This window comes from Acanthochromis polyacanthus, chromosome 16 (assembly GCF_021347895.1).
Source record: "Acanthochromis polyacanthus isolate Apoly-LR-REF ecotype Palm Island chromosome 16, KAUST_Apoly_ChrSc, whole genome shotgun sequence".
NCBI lineage: Eukaryota > Metazoa > Chordata > Actinopteri > Pomacentridae > Acanthochromis > Acanthochromis polyacanthus.
The window spans coordinates 37,302,735-37,321,949 of NC_067128.1; the positions used below are offsets into that span (position 1 = coordinate 37,302,735).

The 19,215-nt window shown below is 38.6% G+C and overlaps 1 protein-coding gene across 4 annotated transcripts in view; it reads left to right on the forward strand.

Moving 5' to 3' along the window:
• sgk1 (serum/glucocorticoid regulated kinase 1) overlaps positions 1-9,889 on the forward strand; it is a 53,265-nt gene extending 43,376 nt beyond the window's left edge. For 3 of the 4 annotated variants that reach the window (XM_022220045.2, XM_022220047.2, XM_022220048.2), the window contains 9 exons: positions 1,088-1,163; positions 1,240-1,315; positions 2,529-2,717; positions 2,805-2,936; positions 5,643-5,879; positions 5,961-6,056; positions 7,384-7,539; positions 7,632-7,721; positions 7,988-9,889. In XM_022220045.2, coding sequence (XP_022075737.1) covers positions 1,088-1,163; positions 1,240-1,315; positions 2,529-2,717; positions 2,805-2,936; positions 5,643-5,879; positions 5,961-6,056; positions 7,384-7,539; positions 7,632-7,721; positions 7,988-8,155 — 1,220 coding nt within the window. In that variant the 3' untranslated portion in view covers positions 8,156-9,889. Of the gene's footprint in view, positions 1-755; positions 1,003-1,087; positions 1,164-1,239; positions 1,316-2,528; positions 2,718-2,804; positions 2,937-5,642; positions 5,880-5,960; positions 6,057-7,383; positions 7,540-7,631; positions 7,722-7,987 lie in introns of those variants that run through there. The other variant, XM_022220046.2, reaches the window with a different exon arrangement.
• The last annotated feature ends 9,326 nt before the right edge of the window (positions 9,890-19,215 follow it).

Consider the following 19,215-nt stretch of genomic DNA (forward strand, 5'->3'; position numbering starts at 1 on the left):
AATGTGTATTTTAATAAGCTGCACATTAATAAATGTATAGTTTTTGTGCATAAAGTCCAGTTTTGAGTGAACGTGCAACAAAATAAGCAAAAATTTTAAATTAATCCAACTTTATATATCACAATAAAACCTAAAATACCCCAAATATCCTCTCATTTTTTAAGAAAAAGAAGAAAGTATTGTAAAAATGTCCTAAATTTCCAACAAGCCCTCGTGTTTGTGGACAAACTGAATGCTTCTGCTGTCATTTAGCAGAATTTTTACTGTCATTTATTTTTCTGCATAATCAGACTGAAAGCTGCAGAAGTTTTGTGCTAAGTTGTGTGTCTGCGGGTGTTTGTGTGTCTGCGGTGTTTTGCATAGATATGAAGAGTAGATACGACCCGCCCCTCAGAGCGGCGTTCTACGGAGACACTCATAGATATGAAGCTAGTGGGGGCAAAGTTTCAGTGTTTTCCATTGGTGTGTACGGGGCGAAAACAAAAAAAGGAAGAATGTCGGCTCATTGCGCTGCATTTAACTGCACACTACGTCCAACGATGGAGACAAGTGTTGCCGCTGTTTGTGTGTTTGCGGTTGTTTTGTGTGTCTGCGGTTGTTTTGTGTTGCCGCTGTTTGTGTGTCTGTGACCTGTTGTGCTCCTGGTGAACTCCCTCAAACATTTGTACACTCAGAACAACTTTTTTTTTTTCCTTCTACTTTTTCCTGCGTTTTTTTTGACGCAACCGCAGCCAGAGGCGCGGCAGTGACGCAACCGGAGCGCAACGGCCGCTGATTGGTCAGTTTACCAAACAGTGAATGTTTGCAGAATGAGACGCCCCCCCTGGTGGGAGGAAATGGGAGGATGGGGGAGGAGGACAGCGGCTCCTCCTCCTCTGGATTCTTATAAAAGCAGAGGCTGAATCCAGATGTTCAGATTCTAACTTTTGTTCATCATGACGCTGAAAACAGAACCGGCTCTGACCTACTCCAGGTCCAGACGGCTCGTAGCTCTGCTCACCGGTACGCTGGAGGGAAGCTGGATGTTCTGACGTGTCCTCCTCCTCGTTGGATTGACTTTAAATCTTCTTTTGTGTGTGTTTTGCAGCTTTTATGAAACAGAGGAAGATGGGCCTGAACGACTTGATCCAGAGATTCTCCACCAACGCCTACGGCTGCAAACAGTGAGTGGTTCTGATCCACTTCCTCAGATTCTCCTCATCCACAGCAGCATCTGAGCTCTTCTTCTTTATCTTTCAGCCCGGAGGTCACATCCATCCTGAACCTGAGTCCTCCTCAGGAAGCAGAACTCATGAACACAAACCCGTCTCCTCCCGTGAGTCTGCTCAGCTTCCTTATTTATTCAGCTTCTGCACACAAAAAATCAACTTTCAGCTCAGTTTGCATCGATAGTTATCACTTTAGACAACTTCTGATTAGCTTCTGTTCAGCCAACGAGCTACATTAAGTTGGAGGAATTCAATTTTTTTAAATCACTGAGCAGAAACACAAGTTTTTAAGTTGATTTTTAAAGTTGTTCAACTCGTTTTTAGACATTATTTAAAAAGATTTTTTGTGTGTTGCCCACATTTTAAAGTTGTTCCAGTTAGATTTTCTTCAACAGCTTTTGACATGAATTTGTTTTTGTTGATGAAGTCGCTTTAATGAAATTTATTAATGCGACGACAAACTTGTTGGAAATGAACTTTTTAAATTTGGAACTAAATCTGGAAAACAAACCCAACACTAATTCAAGTTTCTCCACTAATTCTAAATGAAATGCATGAAAAGTCTTCTGTATCTGAGCAGATTAAACTCTTTGATTTTTATGTGCCAGTTTGTTAAAATGCTATATTTCTCTGCTAAATATGCTAGCATTAGCATTAGCATGGAATAGAACTGAATAGAATAGAATAGCTTTACTCTCATCATAAAGCTGTTCTATTCTGTTCGATTCTATTCTATTCTACTCTAATGCTAATGCCAATGCTAGCATATTTAGTAGAGAATTTTAGCATTTTAATTTAATAATTTAAATAGGTACAGAACTACACGTTTCGTCAACTCGTATCAGTAGCTGCAGAATGAATTCAGTTGAAAATATTCACTGCTTTAGTGGAATTAATTTCACCTTAAAATGACCTTTTTCATCATATTAGTTCATCCTGCAGCTCCTTTAACACACAATATTTAGATATTCAGGTTAAATAAGTAGAAATCCTGAACTCAAGGTGAAAAAACAGACGTTTTGAAGCCGTTGGTGCAGAATTTTGAGTTTAATTTACACATTTTATGAAGCTGATGCAACAGGATGTCAACACAGCCCTTCAAAATAAAGTTGCACTAAATAATAAAATATTTGGCTGCAAGACTAAAATATGCTTTAATCTCATAAAGTGTTGACACGCCTTCTGTGGAGTTTAACAATGAGAACAAATGCAGACAAAAATAAATGAATAAATAAATAAAGTTTCAGCTTAAATCGGTGAATTAGCGCCGAGCGTTAACGTGTTCCGGTTCTGATCTGGTTCCGTCTGGTTCCCCTCCAGCCCAGTCCATCCCAGCAGATCAACCTCGGCCCGTCCTCCAACCCGTCGGCCAAACCCACCGACTTCCACTTCCTGAAGGTGATCGGTAAGGGCAGCTTTGGGAAGGTGCTGCTGGCTCGCCATCGCACCGACGACCAGTTCTACGCCGTCAAGGTCCTGCAGAAGAAGGCCATCCTGAAGAAGAAGGAGGTAAGTCTAACCGGAAACCACAAGAACACTTGACTCAGGGTTCCATCCTGGTCAGAAGTTCTAACCCGCTGCTGTCTGCCTGTTCAGGAGAAACACATCATGTCGGAGAGGAACGTCCTGCTGAAGAACGTCAAGCATCCGTTCCTGGTCGGCCTCCACTACTCCTTCCAGACAGCCGACAAGCTCTACTTCGTCCTGGACTACATCAACGGAGGGGAGGTGAGTCCAGTCAGGAGGAGAAGCTCTGAAGGTTTCAGAGAAACCAAAGAATCCAGCTGACAGACAGACTTCCTGTCATGGGAAGCAGAAGTTGCTCTAAAATGAGTTAAACCTGCTCTAAAATGAGCTAAAGTTGGTTTATGTTATTTATAGTTGCTCTATATTAGTTAAAGTTGCAAAATATTTGTTAAAGTTACTCTATATTAGTTAAAGTTGCTCTAAAATGAGCTAAAGTTGCTCTATATGAATTAAAGTTGCTCTGAAATGAGTTGAAGTAGATCTATGTTATTTAAAGTTGCTCTCTATTAGTTAATATTGCTTTAAAATGAGGTAAAGTTGCTCTAACATGCAGTAATCCAGCAGACAGACGGACTTCCTGTCATGAGAAGCAGAATAGAAGCTGTCTGAAGGAAACCCTCTCAGGAAGCCGAGGGAGGGTCGGGACGGCGAAGTCAAAATTAGCAGAGCGCTAATCGAGATGACTTCCTGCGATTGTTAGACAAGCAGAGCGATTAAATATTCCTCTGCTTTCTCTTTTTCCTCTGTCCTGCTGCTCCTCAACTCCACCTTTAACCTCCATCCATCCATTAGGCTTCAGAAGATCCTTCCTTCCTCCATCAGACTTCCTGTCACTGCTTCTGGCTTTTTACTGATTCTGTCCAGTCTGGTCTGATTAGAGGGTAAATGTAGAATTGGAGGGTAACTGTAATACTAGAGGGTAAATGTAGTGTTAGACTACATTCTCTGGAAGACATTTGATTGATTGATTGATTGATTGATTGAAATGTTTATTTTGAATAAAACAAATAAAAAACAATTCAGAAATTAAACTGATTACAAAACATATTATTCGAAAAGGAGTAGGTTGAAGTGAAACTTATAGAAACCTACCCCCTTTACAATCTTATATTCATGAAATTAAATTGACATACTGTTTTAGCAGCGTACAACTGAATTACTTATTCTCAGCAACCAGCAGTAAAGGCATAATGAACATTTACAGCAATTCATATGTAACATTAATATTGAAAACGAAATACCTTGTTATATTTCATTTCTAGCATATTTACAAAGGACAAATGTTTTATCATTTCTTTTAAATAACTGAATATTTGTACTTCTTTTTATGTCATCACTTAACTTGTTCCACATTTTAACCCCGCAAACAGAAAGACACTGTCTCTTTTTAGCTTTGTCAGCATACATTTCTTTAAAATTAAGTTCCCCTCTCAAATAATAACCCCCCTCTCTATCATGAAACAGTTTTTGAACTTCAGTCGGTAGTTCATTTTTCCTTGCCTTATACACAATTATAACAGTTTTATATTGAACCAAATCAAAAAATTTCATTTCTTGTGATTTTAAAAACAGTTCATTTGTATGTTCTATATAGCCAACATTATGAATAATTCGTAGTGCTTTTTTCTGAAGTATAAACAAAGGTTGTAAATTTGTCTGGTAAGTGTTACCCCATACTTCCAAACAATAATTTAGATATGGCATTACCAATGCAGAGTATAATATGTACATCGCTCTATATGGCAAAAAATGCCTTGCTTTACCCAGAACTCCAATACTTTTTGCCAGTTTAATCTTTACATTTTGAATTTGCGGTTTCCAACAAATTTTTTCATCGAGCATTACTCCCAAAAATTTTATTTCTGACACTCTCTCAACTATTACTCCATTCAAGCTGATCCGCGCCTCAGTATTACATTGTTTGTTTCCAAACAACATGTATTTTGTTTTTTCTAAATTAATTAACAGCATATTTACTTTAAACCATTGGGTCACTTTTTCCATTTCCTGTATAACCTCTTCAATCATTTCTTTTAAGTTTTCCCCTGAACAAATAATATTTGTATCATCGGCGAATAAGATAAATTTCAATTTATTTGACACCATATACAGGTCATTTATAAACATGATAAACAGTAGTGGGCCTAATACTGACCCCTGAGGAACACCAGTGGAAATATTTATACATGTTGATTTGTAATCACCCATTTGTACATATTGATTTCGATTTTCTAGATAACTTATAACCCATTTCAACGCTATCCCTCTTATCCCATATCTCTCCAATTTATTAATTAATATATTGTGATTAATGGTATCAAAGGCCTTTTTTAGGTCCACAAATACCCCAACCACATTTTTACTTTGATCCATACACCCAGTTATCTCCTCTATAAGATCCAACAATGCCAAAGATGTGGATCTCTTTTCTCTAAAACCATACTGACAATCTGCTAATAGATTAAATAATAATAATAATAGATTTCAAGAAACGTCTTCAGTAGAAACATCAAGAAACGTCTTCCAGAGAAGTCCGATTGGTTTCTACTGAATGTTTCTTGAAACATTTTCAGAGAAGTCCGAGCTTCAGTAGAAACCAACTGGGCTTTTCTGGAAGACGTTTCTAGAAACGTCTACTGAAGCTCCTACGATCACCAGGACCTGGATGAGTTTAGCAGCAACAGGCACCAAGACAAGGACTTCTGAGGAGCTTAAAGACCTCCAACCAGAGCTCAGGGGTTTTAGACAAACTAGGATTGACTAGAACAGAGTAAATACTTAACAGATGGTACAAAGCTGACCTGGTTATTGGTTGAAGATCAGATCCCCTCCAGGTTCTAGGTGATTCTAGACTGTGGTTTCAGGACAGTCAGTTTAACTTCCTGTTGTCTTTGCTCTTGGTTGCAGCTCTTCTACCACCTCCAGAGGGAACGCTGCTTCCTGGAGCCCAGAGCTCGGTTCTACGCCGCTGAGATCGCCAGTGCCCTGGGCTACCTGCACTCGCTAAACATCGTGTACCGAGACCTGAAGCCGGAGAACATCCTGCTGGACTCACAGGGACACATCATCCTCACTGACTTTGGGCTCTGCAAGGAGAACATCGAGCCCAACGGAACCACGTCCACCTTCTGCGGTACACCAGAGGTAAGAACAGTCCGGTTGGTTTCAGGGTTACTGCAGCATTCTAGCAGCTTTTTTAAACTCTCTTATGATTTGTCTCTGCAGTATTTGGCTCCTGAAGTTCTACACAAGCAGCCGTACGACCGGACGGTGGACTGGTGGTGTTTAGGAGCTGTTCTCTACGAGATGCTGTACGGACTGGTGAGTCTATTCCTGTCTGGTACTGAAAATATAAATAAAGTTACACCTCACCCTCAGTATACATACAGTACACACACACTACTGTTTAAAAGTCTGGGGTCACGTAGAAAGGTCCTTATTTTTGTAGTGTATATTTTTACTGTATTTTTACTATATTTTTTGCCTTATTTTTTTTACAGTTTTTAATATATTATTACTTTAATATAATTTTTCCAAATTTTTACTGTATTTTTACTACATTTTCTGTATTTTTATTATATTTTTACTGGATTTTTTTTTTTGACTGTTTTTCGGTATTTTTACTGTTTATGCTACATTTTTTCAGTATTTTTACTGTTTTTTCTTTATTTTTACTATTTTTACTATGTTTTTCTCTGTATTTTTGGTCAATTTTTCTGTATTTTTACTGTTTTTTCTATACTTTTTTCTGTATTTTCACTGTATTTTTACTATATTTTTTACTGGAGTTTTACTGTATTTTTATTCTGCTTTTACTATATTTTTTCAACATTTGTACTATATTTTTTGAAGATTTTTACAGTATTTTTATTATATTTTATTATATTTTTTCTATATTAGTATATTCTTACTATATTTTTCACTGTAATTTTATAATATTTTTACTATTTTTACTGGATTTCTTCTATATTTTAACTGTATTGTTATGTACCTTACTGTATCTTTACCTTTTTTTATTACACTACTGTCACTTAGAAATGTCCTTATTTTTGAATTGTCCATGAAAAACATGTATTGTCTGGGTGACCCAAAACTTTTGAACACTAGTGTAGATGTTGAGTTTAAAGCTAGAAAACCAAAAGATCTTCAGTTCACGGCAAGGAAAAGACTCCAATTCTCAGATATGAGGAGACGAACGTGACCAATTTAAACATTTTGCCCATAAATCATCTAATGGTTGGTTTTATGTCCATAGTCCAATCAGTGCAGCTCTGACAGGAATCATCAGAAACACTGTTAGTTCAGGATGTCTCCAGTAAACACCACATCTGTAACCAATAATCTATTAGTTATCAATGATTTAAATTAATCAGCAATTGTTTTGATAATCGGTGTGAGTCATTTTCTAAAACAGTTTACTGGTGAATATTTTCTGGGTTCTTTGGACCAAACAAGACATTTGATCCACATTTTCACCATTTTCAGACATTTTAGAACAAACAAGTCGATGAATCCAGAAGATAATCCTTCTTCTCAGCTCTATCTGAGTTTTTTCCTCCTGAATCTTCTCCTCATCAGTCTTGGTTTTGTTCATTCTTTGTTTGCTGTTGCTACCAGAAGCTAATCGGTCCTTTATGTCCCTCCCCAGCCTCCGTTTTACAGCCGAAACACGGCAGAAATGTACGACAACATCCTGAACAAGCCGCTGCAGCTGAAGCCGAACATCTCCAATGCTGCCCGACACCTTCTGGAGGGTCTTCTGCAGAAGGACCGGACCAAGAGGCTGGGCTGCTCCGAGGACTTTGTACGTTCTGGTTCATTAAATACCGTCAGATCTAGAGATTATTCTACCTCTGGAGACTTCAGCTGACTGTTTGTCTTATTATTGTTTCCCAGGTTGAAATTAAGAACCACATATTCTTCTCCCCCATCAACTGGGACGAGCTAAACGCCAAGAAGATAACGCCACCCTTCAACCCCAACGTGGTAAATTCATTTTTAAAGCTTCATTTATTATTGTTATTTATATATATTCATTTATATACATGAGTGGTTCTGCTGGGTTCTGTGGAGTATAAATGAATGGTTCTGTTGAATTAATTGGTTTATTTTGGGCTCAGAGGGTTACATCTCTGGACCACATGGTTTCCTTCAGTCTTTGGTTCTGGTCTTTATGTAACCGGACCCTGAATGAGAACATTTCCAGTTCTGGTTCTGGACTCTAAATCCTCATCATTGTTCTTCTCCTGCAGACGGGTCCAAACGACCTGCGGCACTTTGACCCGGAGTTCACCGAGGAGCCGGTACCGAGCTCCATCGGCTGCTCCCCGGACAGCACCCTGGTGACGGCCAGCATCAAGGAGGCAGCCGAAGCCTTTGTGGGCTTCTCCTACGCCCCGTCCATGGACTCCTACCTATAGGACCGGACCGGGTCGGTTCTGAGGACTTTATGGATATTTAAAACCAAACCCTGCATCTGCACACACGTGTTCTCGACATGTTCTGACTTCCTGCTCCAGACGTCTGACTCCAAGTTTGTGGAGGTTCTTGCACTCAGGCAGCCGACAAGCACACTCATCCTCCATCCCGGTAGTCCAACACCTCCACCTCCTACAACATCCTCCTAGCCCAACATCTCTATCCTAGCAGCCTCCACCTCCTCCAACACCTTCATCCTAGTCGTCCAACATCTCCATCCTCCTAGCCTCCACCTTCATCATTGTAGCCTCCACCTCCTAGCTTCCATCCTAGTAGTCCAACACTCTTTAACCTCATAGTCCAACACCTTCGTCCTCGTAGTCGATCTCTATCCTAGTGGTCCAATGCCTCCACCCTTGTAGTCCAACACCTCCATCTTCTTAGCCTCGTACTCCCACACCTCAATCCTAGTAGTCCAACACCTTCACCCTAGCAGTCCAACACGTCAGTCCTGGTAGCCCAGCACCTTTGTCCTTATAGTCCAACACCTCCATCCTAGTAGTCCAACACTTTTGTCCTCGTAGTCCAACACTTTTGTCCTTGTAGTTCAACACATTCACCCTAGTAGTCCAACACCTCCATCCTAGTAGTCCAACACCTTTCCCCCAGTAGTCCATCACCTCGATCCTAGTAGTCCAACACCTCCATCCTAGTAGTCCAACACCTCCATCCTAGTAGTCCAACACCTCCGTCCTAGTAGTCCAACACCTCCGTCCTCGTAGTCCAACACTTTTGTCCTCGTAGTCCAACACTTTTGTCCTTGTAGTTCAACACATTCACCCTAGTAGTCCAACACCTCCATTCTAGTAGTCCAACACCTCCATTCTAGTAGTCCAACACCTTCACCCCAATAGTCCAACACTTTTGTCCTCGTAGTCCAACACCTCCATCCTCGTAGTCCAACACCTCCATCCTAGTAGTCCAACACCTTCACCCCAATAGTCCAACACTTTTGTCCTCATAGTCCAACACCTCCATCCTCTTAGACTCCACCTCCATCCTGGTACTCCAATACCTCCATCCTCATAGTTCAACACCTTTGTCCTAGTTGTCCCAAAACTTCACCTTCCTAGTCCAACACCTCCTAGCCTCCATCTCCACCTCCATCATCCTAGCCTCCACCTCCATTCTAGTAGTCCAATACCTCCATCATCCCAGCCTCGACCTCCATCCTGGAACCCCTTCCAGCTGGTCCTGGAGTAGCCAGATCACCCTGGTGCTTCAGTTTTTGGTTCATTCCTGTTTATTTCTGCACGTCTGACTAAAGGGAGTCCATTGGAAGCTGAATGTTACAGAAGGAGATGTTTTCTTCTCAGAGGTGCCTTTTTGTTTTCAGTTCCTCCATCCGCTCCATCCCCATCGCTCCACCTGAGATGTAGCACTAAAGGTAGTCGAGTGTCTAACACGTGAGGAACTTTGATTTCTTCATTTGCACATGAAGCGTCTTCCATCACTGAAGCCAACATTCCACTTTAATATTGTTGTTTTATGGTATTTAAGTTTGTTTGTATATTTGGATTCTGTGTTCTAGTTTAATGTATATCGAACAAAAAGACTAAAGGGATGCTTAGATACGTAATGATTCATGTTCAATGTACTGTAAATTGTAAAATTGTTTGAGATTTATGTGACCATGTTTGGTTTGCAATAAAAGTTTAACTTTATTACACCTTAAACTGGTTTCCAGTTACTGAGAAATGAACCAAGTTGTTCAAGTGGGTCGACACACTAAACTATGATGTTGTTGTCCATTTTCTGACAAAAAAAGATGTTTTTTTTGTCAATTTTCAGACGACATACTAAATTATGACATTTTTTTGACCATTTTCGGTCGACATACTAAACTACAACGTTTTTGTCCATTTTCCGACAAAAAATTATGTTTTTTGTCCATTTTCAGTTGACATACTAAACTATGCTGTTTTTTGTCCATTTTCGGACAACATACTAAACTATGACATTTTTTTGTCCATTTTCGGATGACATAGTAAACTATGACGTTTTTTGTTAATTTTTGAATGGCATAGTAAACTCTGATGTTTTTTGTCCATGTTCAGCCTACTTTACACTATTTCATCATATGGCATGTTTCATCATAGTATACTATGGCGTTGTTTTTGGACAAAATACATGACGATTTTTTTTTTCAAAGAAAGCTGCTCTATTGTGTTTTTCACAGCCTACTTTACATTATTTTATCATATGGCATGTTTTTACCACATGTTGAAAAGTGGCATTTTTCGACATACTATACTATGGCGCTTGTGTATGTTTTCCAACAAAAAATGACATTTTTTGTCCGACATATGAAACTATGATGTTTTTATCTATTTTGGAACACAAGAGACATTTTCTTGTCCACTTTGTATTATTTTTTGGCCTTTCATCAGCTTTTTATTGATAGGCAGGAAATGTGAGAGAAGACATGCAGCAAAGGGCCACAAGCGAATTGAACCTGGGGCACCTTCTCTACATGGGTCGCCTGCTTAACCCATTGAGCTATACAGACAACATAATAAACTCTGATGGTTTTTGTCCATTTTCGGACGACATACTATGACGTTTTTGTGCATTTTTAAATGGCATACTAAACTATGACGGTTTTTGTCCATTTTCGGATGACATACTAAACTATGACGTTTTTGTCACATTTTGGACGACATACTAAAACTATGACGTTTTTTTCCACATTTTGGACAACATACTAAGCTATGACGTTTTTTTCCACATTTTGGACGACATACTAAGCTATGACGTTTTTTCCACATTTTGGACGACACACTAAACTATGATGTTTCAGTTACATTTTGGACAACATACCAAACTATGACTCAGAGAGCACAGACCTCTGCCAAGGATATTGACACTCCCATGGAACATTGTATTCACATACATTTAAGTGCGATGTAGAAATTGAAGTATTGTATTGTATTTTCATGGAATCATTAGACATGTATTTTCATGAACAATTTTATTCCATTCTTAATTAATCAACAGGGAGAGAGGAAAACAGGAAACCCATGCAGTAAAAGATCATGAGCTGAAATTGAACCTGCATCTCTGACACAGTTCTGTTTATGAATCACCTTCTTAACCAGTTGAGCTATCTGACCACCTTGCTTCAATTTGTTGGACGACATACTAACCTATGATGTTTTTGTTAAATCAGTTCTTCCTCTTACCATAGTCTACATCCCCTGAAAATTTCATCTGAATCTGCCCAGGCGTTTTTGAGTTATCTTGCTAACAGACAGACAGACAAACAGACACACACCGGGTGTCATATAAACTCCTTGGCGGAGGTAACTATGATGTTTTTTGTTCATTTTTAAACGACATATGAAACTCTGATGTTTTTGTCCATGTTCGGCCTACTTTACCCTATTTCATCATATGGCAGGTTTCATCATAGTATACTATGGCGTTGTTTTTGGACAAAATTCATGAAGATTTTTTTTCAAAGAAAACTGCTCTGTTGTGTTTTTCACGGCCTACTTTACATTATTTCATCACATGGCATGTTTCTACCACATGTTGAAAAGTGGCATTTTTAGTGGCTGAACCCTTGGAGCTATACGAGCGCCCCGTTTTTGACTATTTTGGGACGACATACTAAATTATGACATTTTTTTTGTCCCTTTTCGGACGGCAGACTAAACTATGATGTTTTTTGTCCATTTTGAAATGACATACAAATCCATGACGGTTTTTGTCGATTTTCGGACGACATACTAAACTATGACGCTTTCGTCCATTTTTAAACGACATACTAAACTATGACTTTTTTGTCCAATTTTCGACAAAAAATTATGTTTTTTTGTCCATTTTCGGACGACGTACTAAACAAGAAAAGCAATCAGAGAGTGCAGACCTCCGCCAAGGACAGAGAGGAAAACAGGAAACCCATACAGTAAACAATCATGAATTGGAATAAAACCTGTGTCTCTGACACAGTTCTGTTTATGAATCACATTCTCAGCCAGTCGAGCTATCTGGACACCTTGCTCCAATTTGTTGGACGACATACTAACCTATGATGTTTTTTTGTCATATTTTGGACCACATACTAAACTAGAAAAGCACTCAGAGAGCGCAGAACTCCGCCAAGGATATTGACATTCCCATGGAACATTGTATTCACATACATTTAAGTACGATTTAGAACATTTTGGATGACATACTAAACTATGACGTTTCTTGCCATATTTTGGACGACATACGAAAATTTGAAATTTTACTGAAATTTTGGACGACATGCTAAACTATGACTTTTTTGTAACATTTTGGACGACATACTAAACTATGACGGTTTTGTCACATTTTGGATGACATACTAAACTATGACGGTTTTGTCATTTTTTGGATGACATACTAAACTATGACACTTTTTCTCTCATTTTGGACAACATACTATATTATGACGTTTGTCACATTTTGGACGACATACTAACCTATGACGTTTTTGGTGACATTTTGGACAACATACGAAAATTTGAAATTTTAGACGACATACGAAACTATGATGTTTTTTGTCCATTTTTCGACGAAAAATTATGTTTTTTGTCAATTTTCAGACGACATACTAAATTATGACGTTTTTTTGACCATTTTCGGACGACATACTAAAATACAACGTTTTTGTCCATTTTCTGACAAAAAATTATGTTTTTTGTCCATTTTCAGTTGACATACTAAACTATGCCGTTTTTTGTCCATTTTCGGACAACATACTAAACTATGACGTTTTTTTGGTCCATTTTCGGATGACATAGTAAACTATGACGTTTTTTGTTAATTTTTGAATGACATAGTAAACTCTGATGTTTTTTGTCCATGTTCAGCCTACTTTACACTATTTCATCATATGGCATGTTTCATCATAGTATACTATGGCGTTGTTTTTGGACAAAATACATGGCGATTTTTTTTTCAAAGAAAGCTGCTCTATTGTGTTTTTCACAGCCTACTTTACATTATTTCATCATATGGCATGTTTTTACCACATGTTGAAAAGTGGCATTTTTCGACATACTATACTATGGCGCTTGTGTATGTTTTCCAACAAAAAATGACATTTTTTGTCCGACATATGAAACTATGATGTTTTTATCTATTTTGCGACACAAGAGACATTTTTTTGTCCATTTTATATTATTGGCCTTTCATCAGCTTTTTATTGATAGGCAGGAAATGTAAGAGAAGACATGCAGCAAAGGGCCACAAGCGAATTGAACCTGGGGCACCTTCTCTACATGGGTCGCCTGCTTAACCCATTGAGCTATACAGACAATATAATAAGCTCTGACAGTTTTTGTCCATTTTCGGACGACATACTATGACGTTTTTGTGCATTTTTAAATGGCATACTAAACTATGATGGTTTTTGTCCATTTTCGGATGACATACTAAACTATGACGTTTTTGTCACATTTTGGACGACATACTAAACTATGACGTTTTTGTCACATTTTGGACGACATACTAAGCTATGACATTTTTTTCCACATTTTGGACGACATACTAAGCTATGACGTTTTTTTCCACATTTTGGACGACACACTAAACTATGATGTTTCAGTTACATTTTGGACAACATACCAAACTATGACTCAGAGAGCACAGACCTCTGCCAAGGATATTGACACTCCCATGGAACATTGTATTCACATACATTTAAGTGCGATGTAGAAATTGAAGTATTGTATTGTATTTTCATGGAATCATTAGACATGTATTTTCATGAACAATTTTATTCCATTCTTAATTAATCAACAGGGAGAGAGGAAAACAGGAAACCCATGCAGTAAAAGATCATGAGCTGAAATTGAACCTGCGTCTCTGCCACAGTTCTGTTTACGAATCACCTTCTTAACCAGTTGAGCTATCTGACCACCTTGCTTCAATTTGTTGGACGACATACTAACCTATGATGTTTTTGTTAAATCAGTTCTTCCTCTTACCATAGTCTACATCCCCTGAAAATTTCATCTGAATCTGCCCAGGCGTTTTTGAGTTATCTTGCTAACAGACAGACAGACAAACAGACACACACCGGGTGTCATATAAACTCCTTGGCGGAGGTAACTATGATGTTTTTTGTTCATTTTTAAACGACATATGAAACTCTGATGTTTTTGTCCATGTTCGGCCTACTTTACCCTATTTCATCATATGGCAGGTTTCATCATAGTATACTATGGCGTTGTTTTTGGACAAAATTCATGAAGATTTTTTTTCAAAGAAAACTGCTCTGTTGTGTTTTTCACGGCCTACTTTACATTATTTCATCACATGGCATGTTTCTACCACATGTTGAAAAGTGACATTTTTAGTGGCTGAACCCTTGGAGCTATACGAGCGCCCCGTTTTTGACTATTTTGGGACGACATACTAAATTATGACATTTTTTTTGTCCCTTTTCGGACGGCAGACTAAACTATGATGTTTTTTGTCCATTTTTAAATGACATACTAAACTATGACTTTTTTGTCCAATTTTCGACAAAAAATTATGTTTTTTTGTCCATTTTCGGACGACGTACCAAACTATGACGTTTTGTGTCCATTTTCCGACGACATACTAAACAAGAAAAGCAATCAGAGAGTGCAGACCTCCGCCAAGGACAGAGAGGAAAACAGGAAACCCATACAGTAAACAATCATGAATTGGAATAAAACCTGTGTCTCTGACACAGTTCTGTTTATGAATCACATTCTCAGCCAGTCGAGCTATCTGGACACCTTGCTCCAATTTGTTGGACGACATACTAACCTATGATGTTTTTTTGTCATATTTTGGACCACATACTAAACTAGAAAAGCACTCAGAGAGCGCAGAACTCCGCCAAGGATATTGACATTCCCATGGAACATTGTATTCACATACATTTAAGTACGATTTAGAACATTTTGGATGACATACTAAACTATGACGTTGTTGTCATTTTTTGGACGACATATTAAACTATGACATTTTTTCCATATTTTGGACGACATACTAAACTATGACGTTGTTGTCATTTTTTGGACGACATATTAAACTATGACGTTTTTGCCACATTTTGGACAACATACGAAAATTTGAAATTTTACTGAAATTTTGGACGACATACTAAACTATGACGTTTTTGTCATTTTTTGGACTACATAGTAAACTATGACATTTTTGGTGACATTTTGGACGACATACTAAACTATGACTTTTTGCCACATTTTGGACAACATACGAAAATTTGAAGTTTTACTGAAATTTTGGACGACATACTAAACTATGACGTTTTTGTCATTTTTTGGATGACATACTAAACTATGACTGAGAGAGCGCAGACCTCTGCCAAGGATATTGACACTCCCATGGAACATTGTATTCACATACATTTATGTACGATTTAGAAATTGAAGTATTGTATTGTATTTTCATGGAATCATAAGACATATATTTTCATGAACAATTTCATTCCATTCTTAACCCTTTAAGCTTCAGTCAATTCCAGCCGTTTTCAGTACAAAAAAAAAACGCTAATATTCTATTTTTAAATTTAAAAAATTACGAAAAATACGGGGAATATTGGACGCGCATTGCGAGATGCATATCCTTGAAAACGACCGATTCATGGATTTTATACCGACTTCAGGACATGTTTTGGACAAAATAGTTTACTGGCTTGTGTCATCTGATGTAAAAAGTTGGATTATGGCCGTTTTTTGTGGAATCTTTTTTTCTGTGTGTAATAATGAACCCAGAAATGTGAGTCGCGCTGTGTGCGTTGAAGCCGTGTATAGAGAACGGATGGATGATTATTCGTTTTTGTCAGACAAATGTGTTTTTCTCACCCGCTGTGGTAATCACATCTGAAAGTGGTTTATACCGGCGGATTCATGAGAATTTAAGCTTTCCATCGGCGTATAGTGTTTGTATAATCGCGTTTGCAGCTGTCGGACATTCTTGAAATTCCTATGCAAATTAGTAAGTGTACCGCCGGCGGTACACCTACGACGCACTGAAGCGTAAAGGGTTAATTCATCAACAGGGAGAGAGGAAAACAGGAAACCCATGCAGTAAAAGATCATGAGCTGGAATTGAACCTGCATCTCTGACACAATTCTGTTTATGAATCACCTTCTTAACCAGTTGAGCTATCTGGACACCTTGCTCCAATTTGTTGGATGACATACTAACCTATGATGTTTTTGTCATATTTTGGACCACATACTAAAAAATTCAAAGTGATCCAGAGTCGAGGATCCTTTCCGGATTGAAACCAAAATTAAATCAGCTCTTCCTCTTACCATAGTCTACATCCCCTCAAAATTTCATGTGAATCTGCCCAGGCGTTTGAGTCATCTCATCTCTGGGGGTGGCTGTGGTTCAGGTGGTAGAGCATGTTGTCCAATGATCGAAGGGTCGGCGGTTCGATTCCCGCTCTTGCCTCATCATGTACTGTTGTGTCCTTGGGCAAGACACTTTACCCGCCTTGCCTTCAGTGCTGCTCTCACACTGGTGTGTGAATGTTGGTGGTGGTCAGAGGGGCCGTAGGTGTGGATTAACAGCCACGCTTCTGTCAGTCTGTCCCAGGACAGCTGTGGCTACAAATGTAGTTTACCACCACCAGAGTGAGAATGTCTGAGTGAATGAATAATGGATCCATTGTGAAGTGCTTTGAGTGCCTAAAAAAGCGCTATCTAAATGTAACCATTGTTATTAAAATGTAAAAAAAGGTCATAGTTTAGTATGTCGTCCAGTATGTGACAAAAAATGTTATGGCATGTCTAAATAAAGTGTTAAAGCCATATTTTAATCCATGCTTTTTATTTCTTTTCTGTTCTTGTGGCTGCAAACATCCCAACCTGTGATTACATGATAAACTCGTTCCCCGTGTCCCGTTAGAGTCGTAATAAACTGCTGATAGATGACATAACGAGGACATTTAGGACCTGAACTTGACCTTCAGAAGCTCCTGAAGCTGAAGAACCTGAAGACCAAACTGGACTTTATCCACTCAGTGCGTCAGCGGCGTCTTACACAACATCAGTGACGTCTGAGCGACAGATTATTAACCTCACGACTCATTACTGCAAACAGACAACAGCAGCCTTACAGTAAACCCCAGGAGTTAATATTTAACGAAGCAAAAACACACAAGGACAGCAAGGAGTCCAGAATCAGTCAAAAAGGTCCAGAAATACTGGAAACCTGGGGAAAATGACTCAGAAACAGCCCAGGATGAGTGAAAGATATGACATGACCAGAATGACATGAAACTTGTTCTAAATGACTCAAACGGTTCAGAGTGATTAAAAAAAAACGGTCTATTGATTGAAACTTGTTGAAAACGACCTGATATCATCTAAAACGATTTTTAATCTTTAAATGACTCAGAAAAAAAAAAAAAAATCAAAAACTCAGTTAAACCGTCCAAATGAGCTGAAACGTGTCTAAAATGATTTCAGACTGACTCTAAGCTGTCAAAAAACATTTGCTCCATAAACATCTATAAGGAGCTAAATGTATGAAAAAATGCTTCAAAATAGTGAAATAGAAATGTAAAACTGTGCAGAACGAGCTGAAACCGATGCATGATTATTTCCAAACTGACTCAGAATTCTGGTCCAGTTCTGCCCCCTGCTGGTTCAGTCTGGAACTACACTGTCAGACTGCTCGCATGGAAATGCTGATGAGCATCAATTTAATCTATTATTTCATCAAACCTTCATATTGAACCTTTTAGAGTCATTTTAGGTGAAATGCTTAATGTGCTAAACGTGTCAGAAATGGTCCTGGAGCATTTCTGACACGTTTACTTTGAAGTCATCTCAGATCATTTTCAATCCTTCTGGATTAAGGTTATTTTCAACTCATTCTGGACAGTTTCAAACTTACATTGGACTATTTTAAGCACTTATTCTGATTTTTTTTTCTGAGCTGCAGAAATAAAATCCAGACATCTTTATGAAGCGTTTCTACAGTATCTGCTGTTTGTGGTTTTTAGCTCCATGGGGTTTCAGATTTAACTTTTTAAAACCAGAACAGTTCTGGTCATATTTGCTTCAGAAGCTACTGTTCTGGGTGGAGGATCTTCTCTCAGGAGTCCTCAGGGTTCACTACTTCGTCAAACACTCTTTGTGCTCGGTCCCCGCCTCGGTGGGGCGTAATCGACCCCAGGTTCCTAGGAGGGAGGGAGAGAGAGAGAGAGAGAGAGAGAGAGAGAGAGAGAGAGAGAGAGAGAGAGAGAGAGAGAGAGAGAGAGAGAGAGAGAGAGAGAGAGAGAGAGAGAGAGAGAGAGAGAGAGAGAGAGAGAGAGAGAGAGAGAGAGAGAGAGAGAGAGAGAGAGAGAGAGAGAGAGAGAGAGAGAGAGAGAGAGAGAGAGAGAGAGAGAGAGAGAGAGAGAGAGAGAGAGAGAGAGAGAGAGAGAGAGAGAGAGAGAGAGAGAGAGAGAGAGAGAGAGAGAGAGAGAGAGAGAGAGAGAGAGAGAGAGAGAGAGAGAGAGAGAGAGAGAGAGAGAGAGAGAGAGAGAGAGAGAGAGAGAGAGAGAGAGAGAGAGAGAGAGAGAGGTTTGTTCATCCGCTTGCCTTTAATTAAAACTTGCATACAAAAAATAAAACAGATGTAGAGGTGCTGGCTTTAATCTCTAAAATGTGAGGATTTACTTTTTTAATAATGTAAATAGAAATGTTAGTTAACACAAGTGTCACTTTAGACTGAAAGTCTGTTGATTTTCATTTGTTCTGAAATCTGAGGAATTACTGTTTCTCTTTATTTTTCATTGTAAACATTTAATGTTAGTTGACAGAAGCACTTTGGGCTCAAAGGCTAAGATAAGAAGGTTTTATTTGTCACATGCACAGTTATACAGAGTATCATGCCTCATGGTTTCACTACTTTTTTTATTGCTTTGGTCTTAAATCTGCAGATTTGCTGTTTTCTCATTGTCGTGTAAGGTTGTTCATGTAGAAGTTAGCTCACAGTTTAATTATAGAAAAGGAGATTTTCTGTTCTGGTTTTT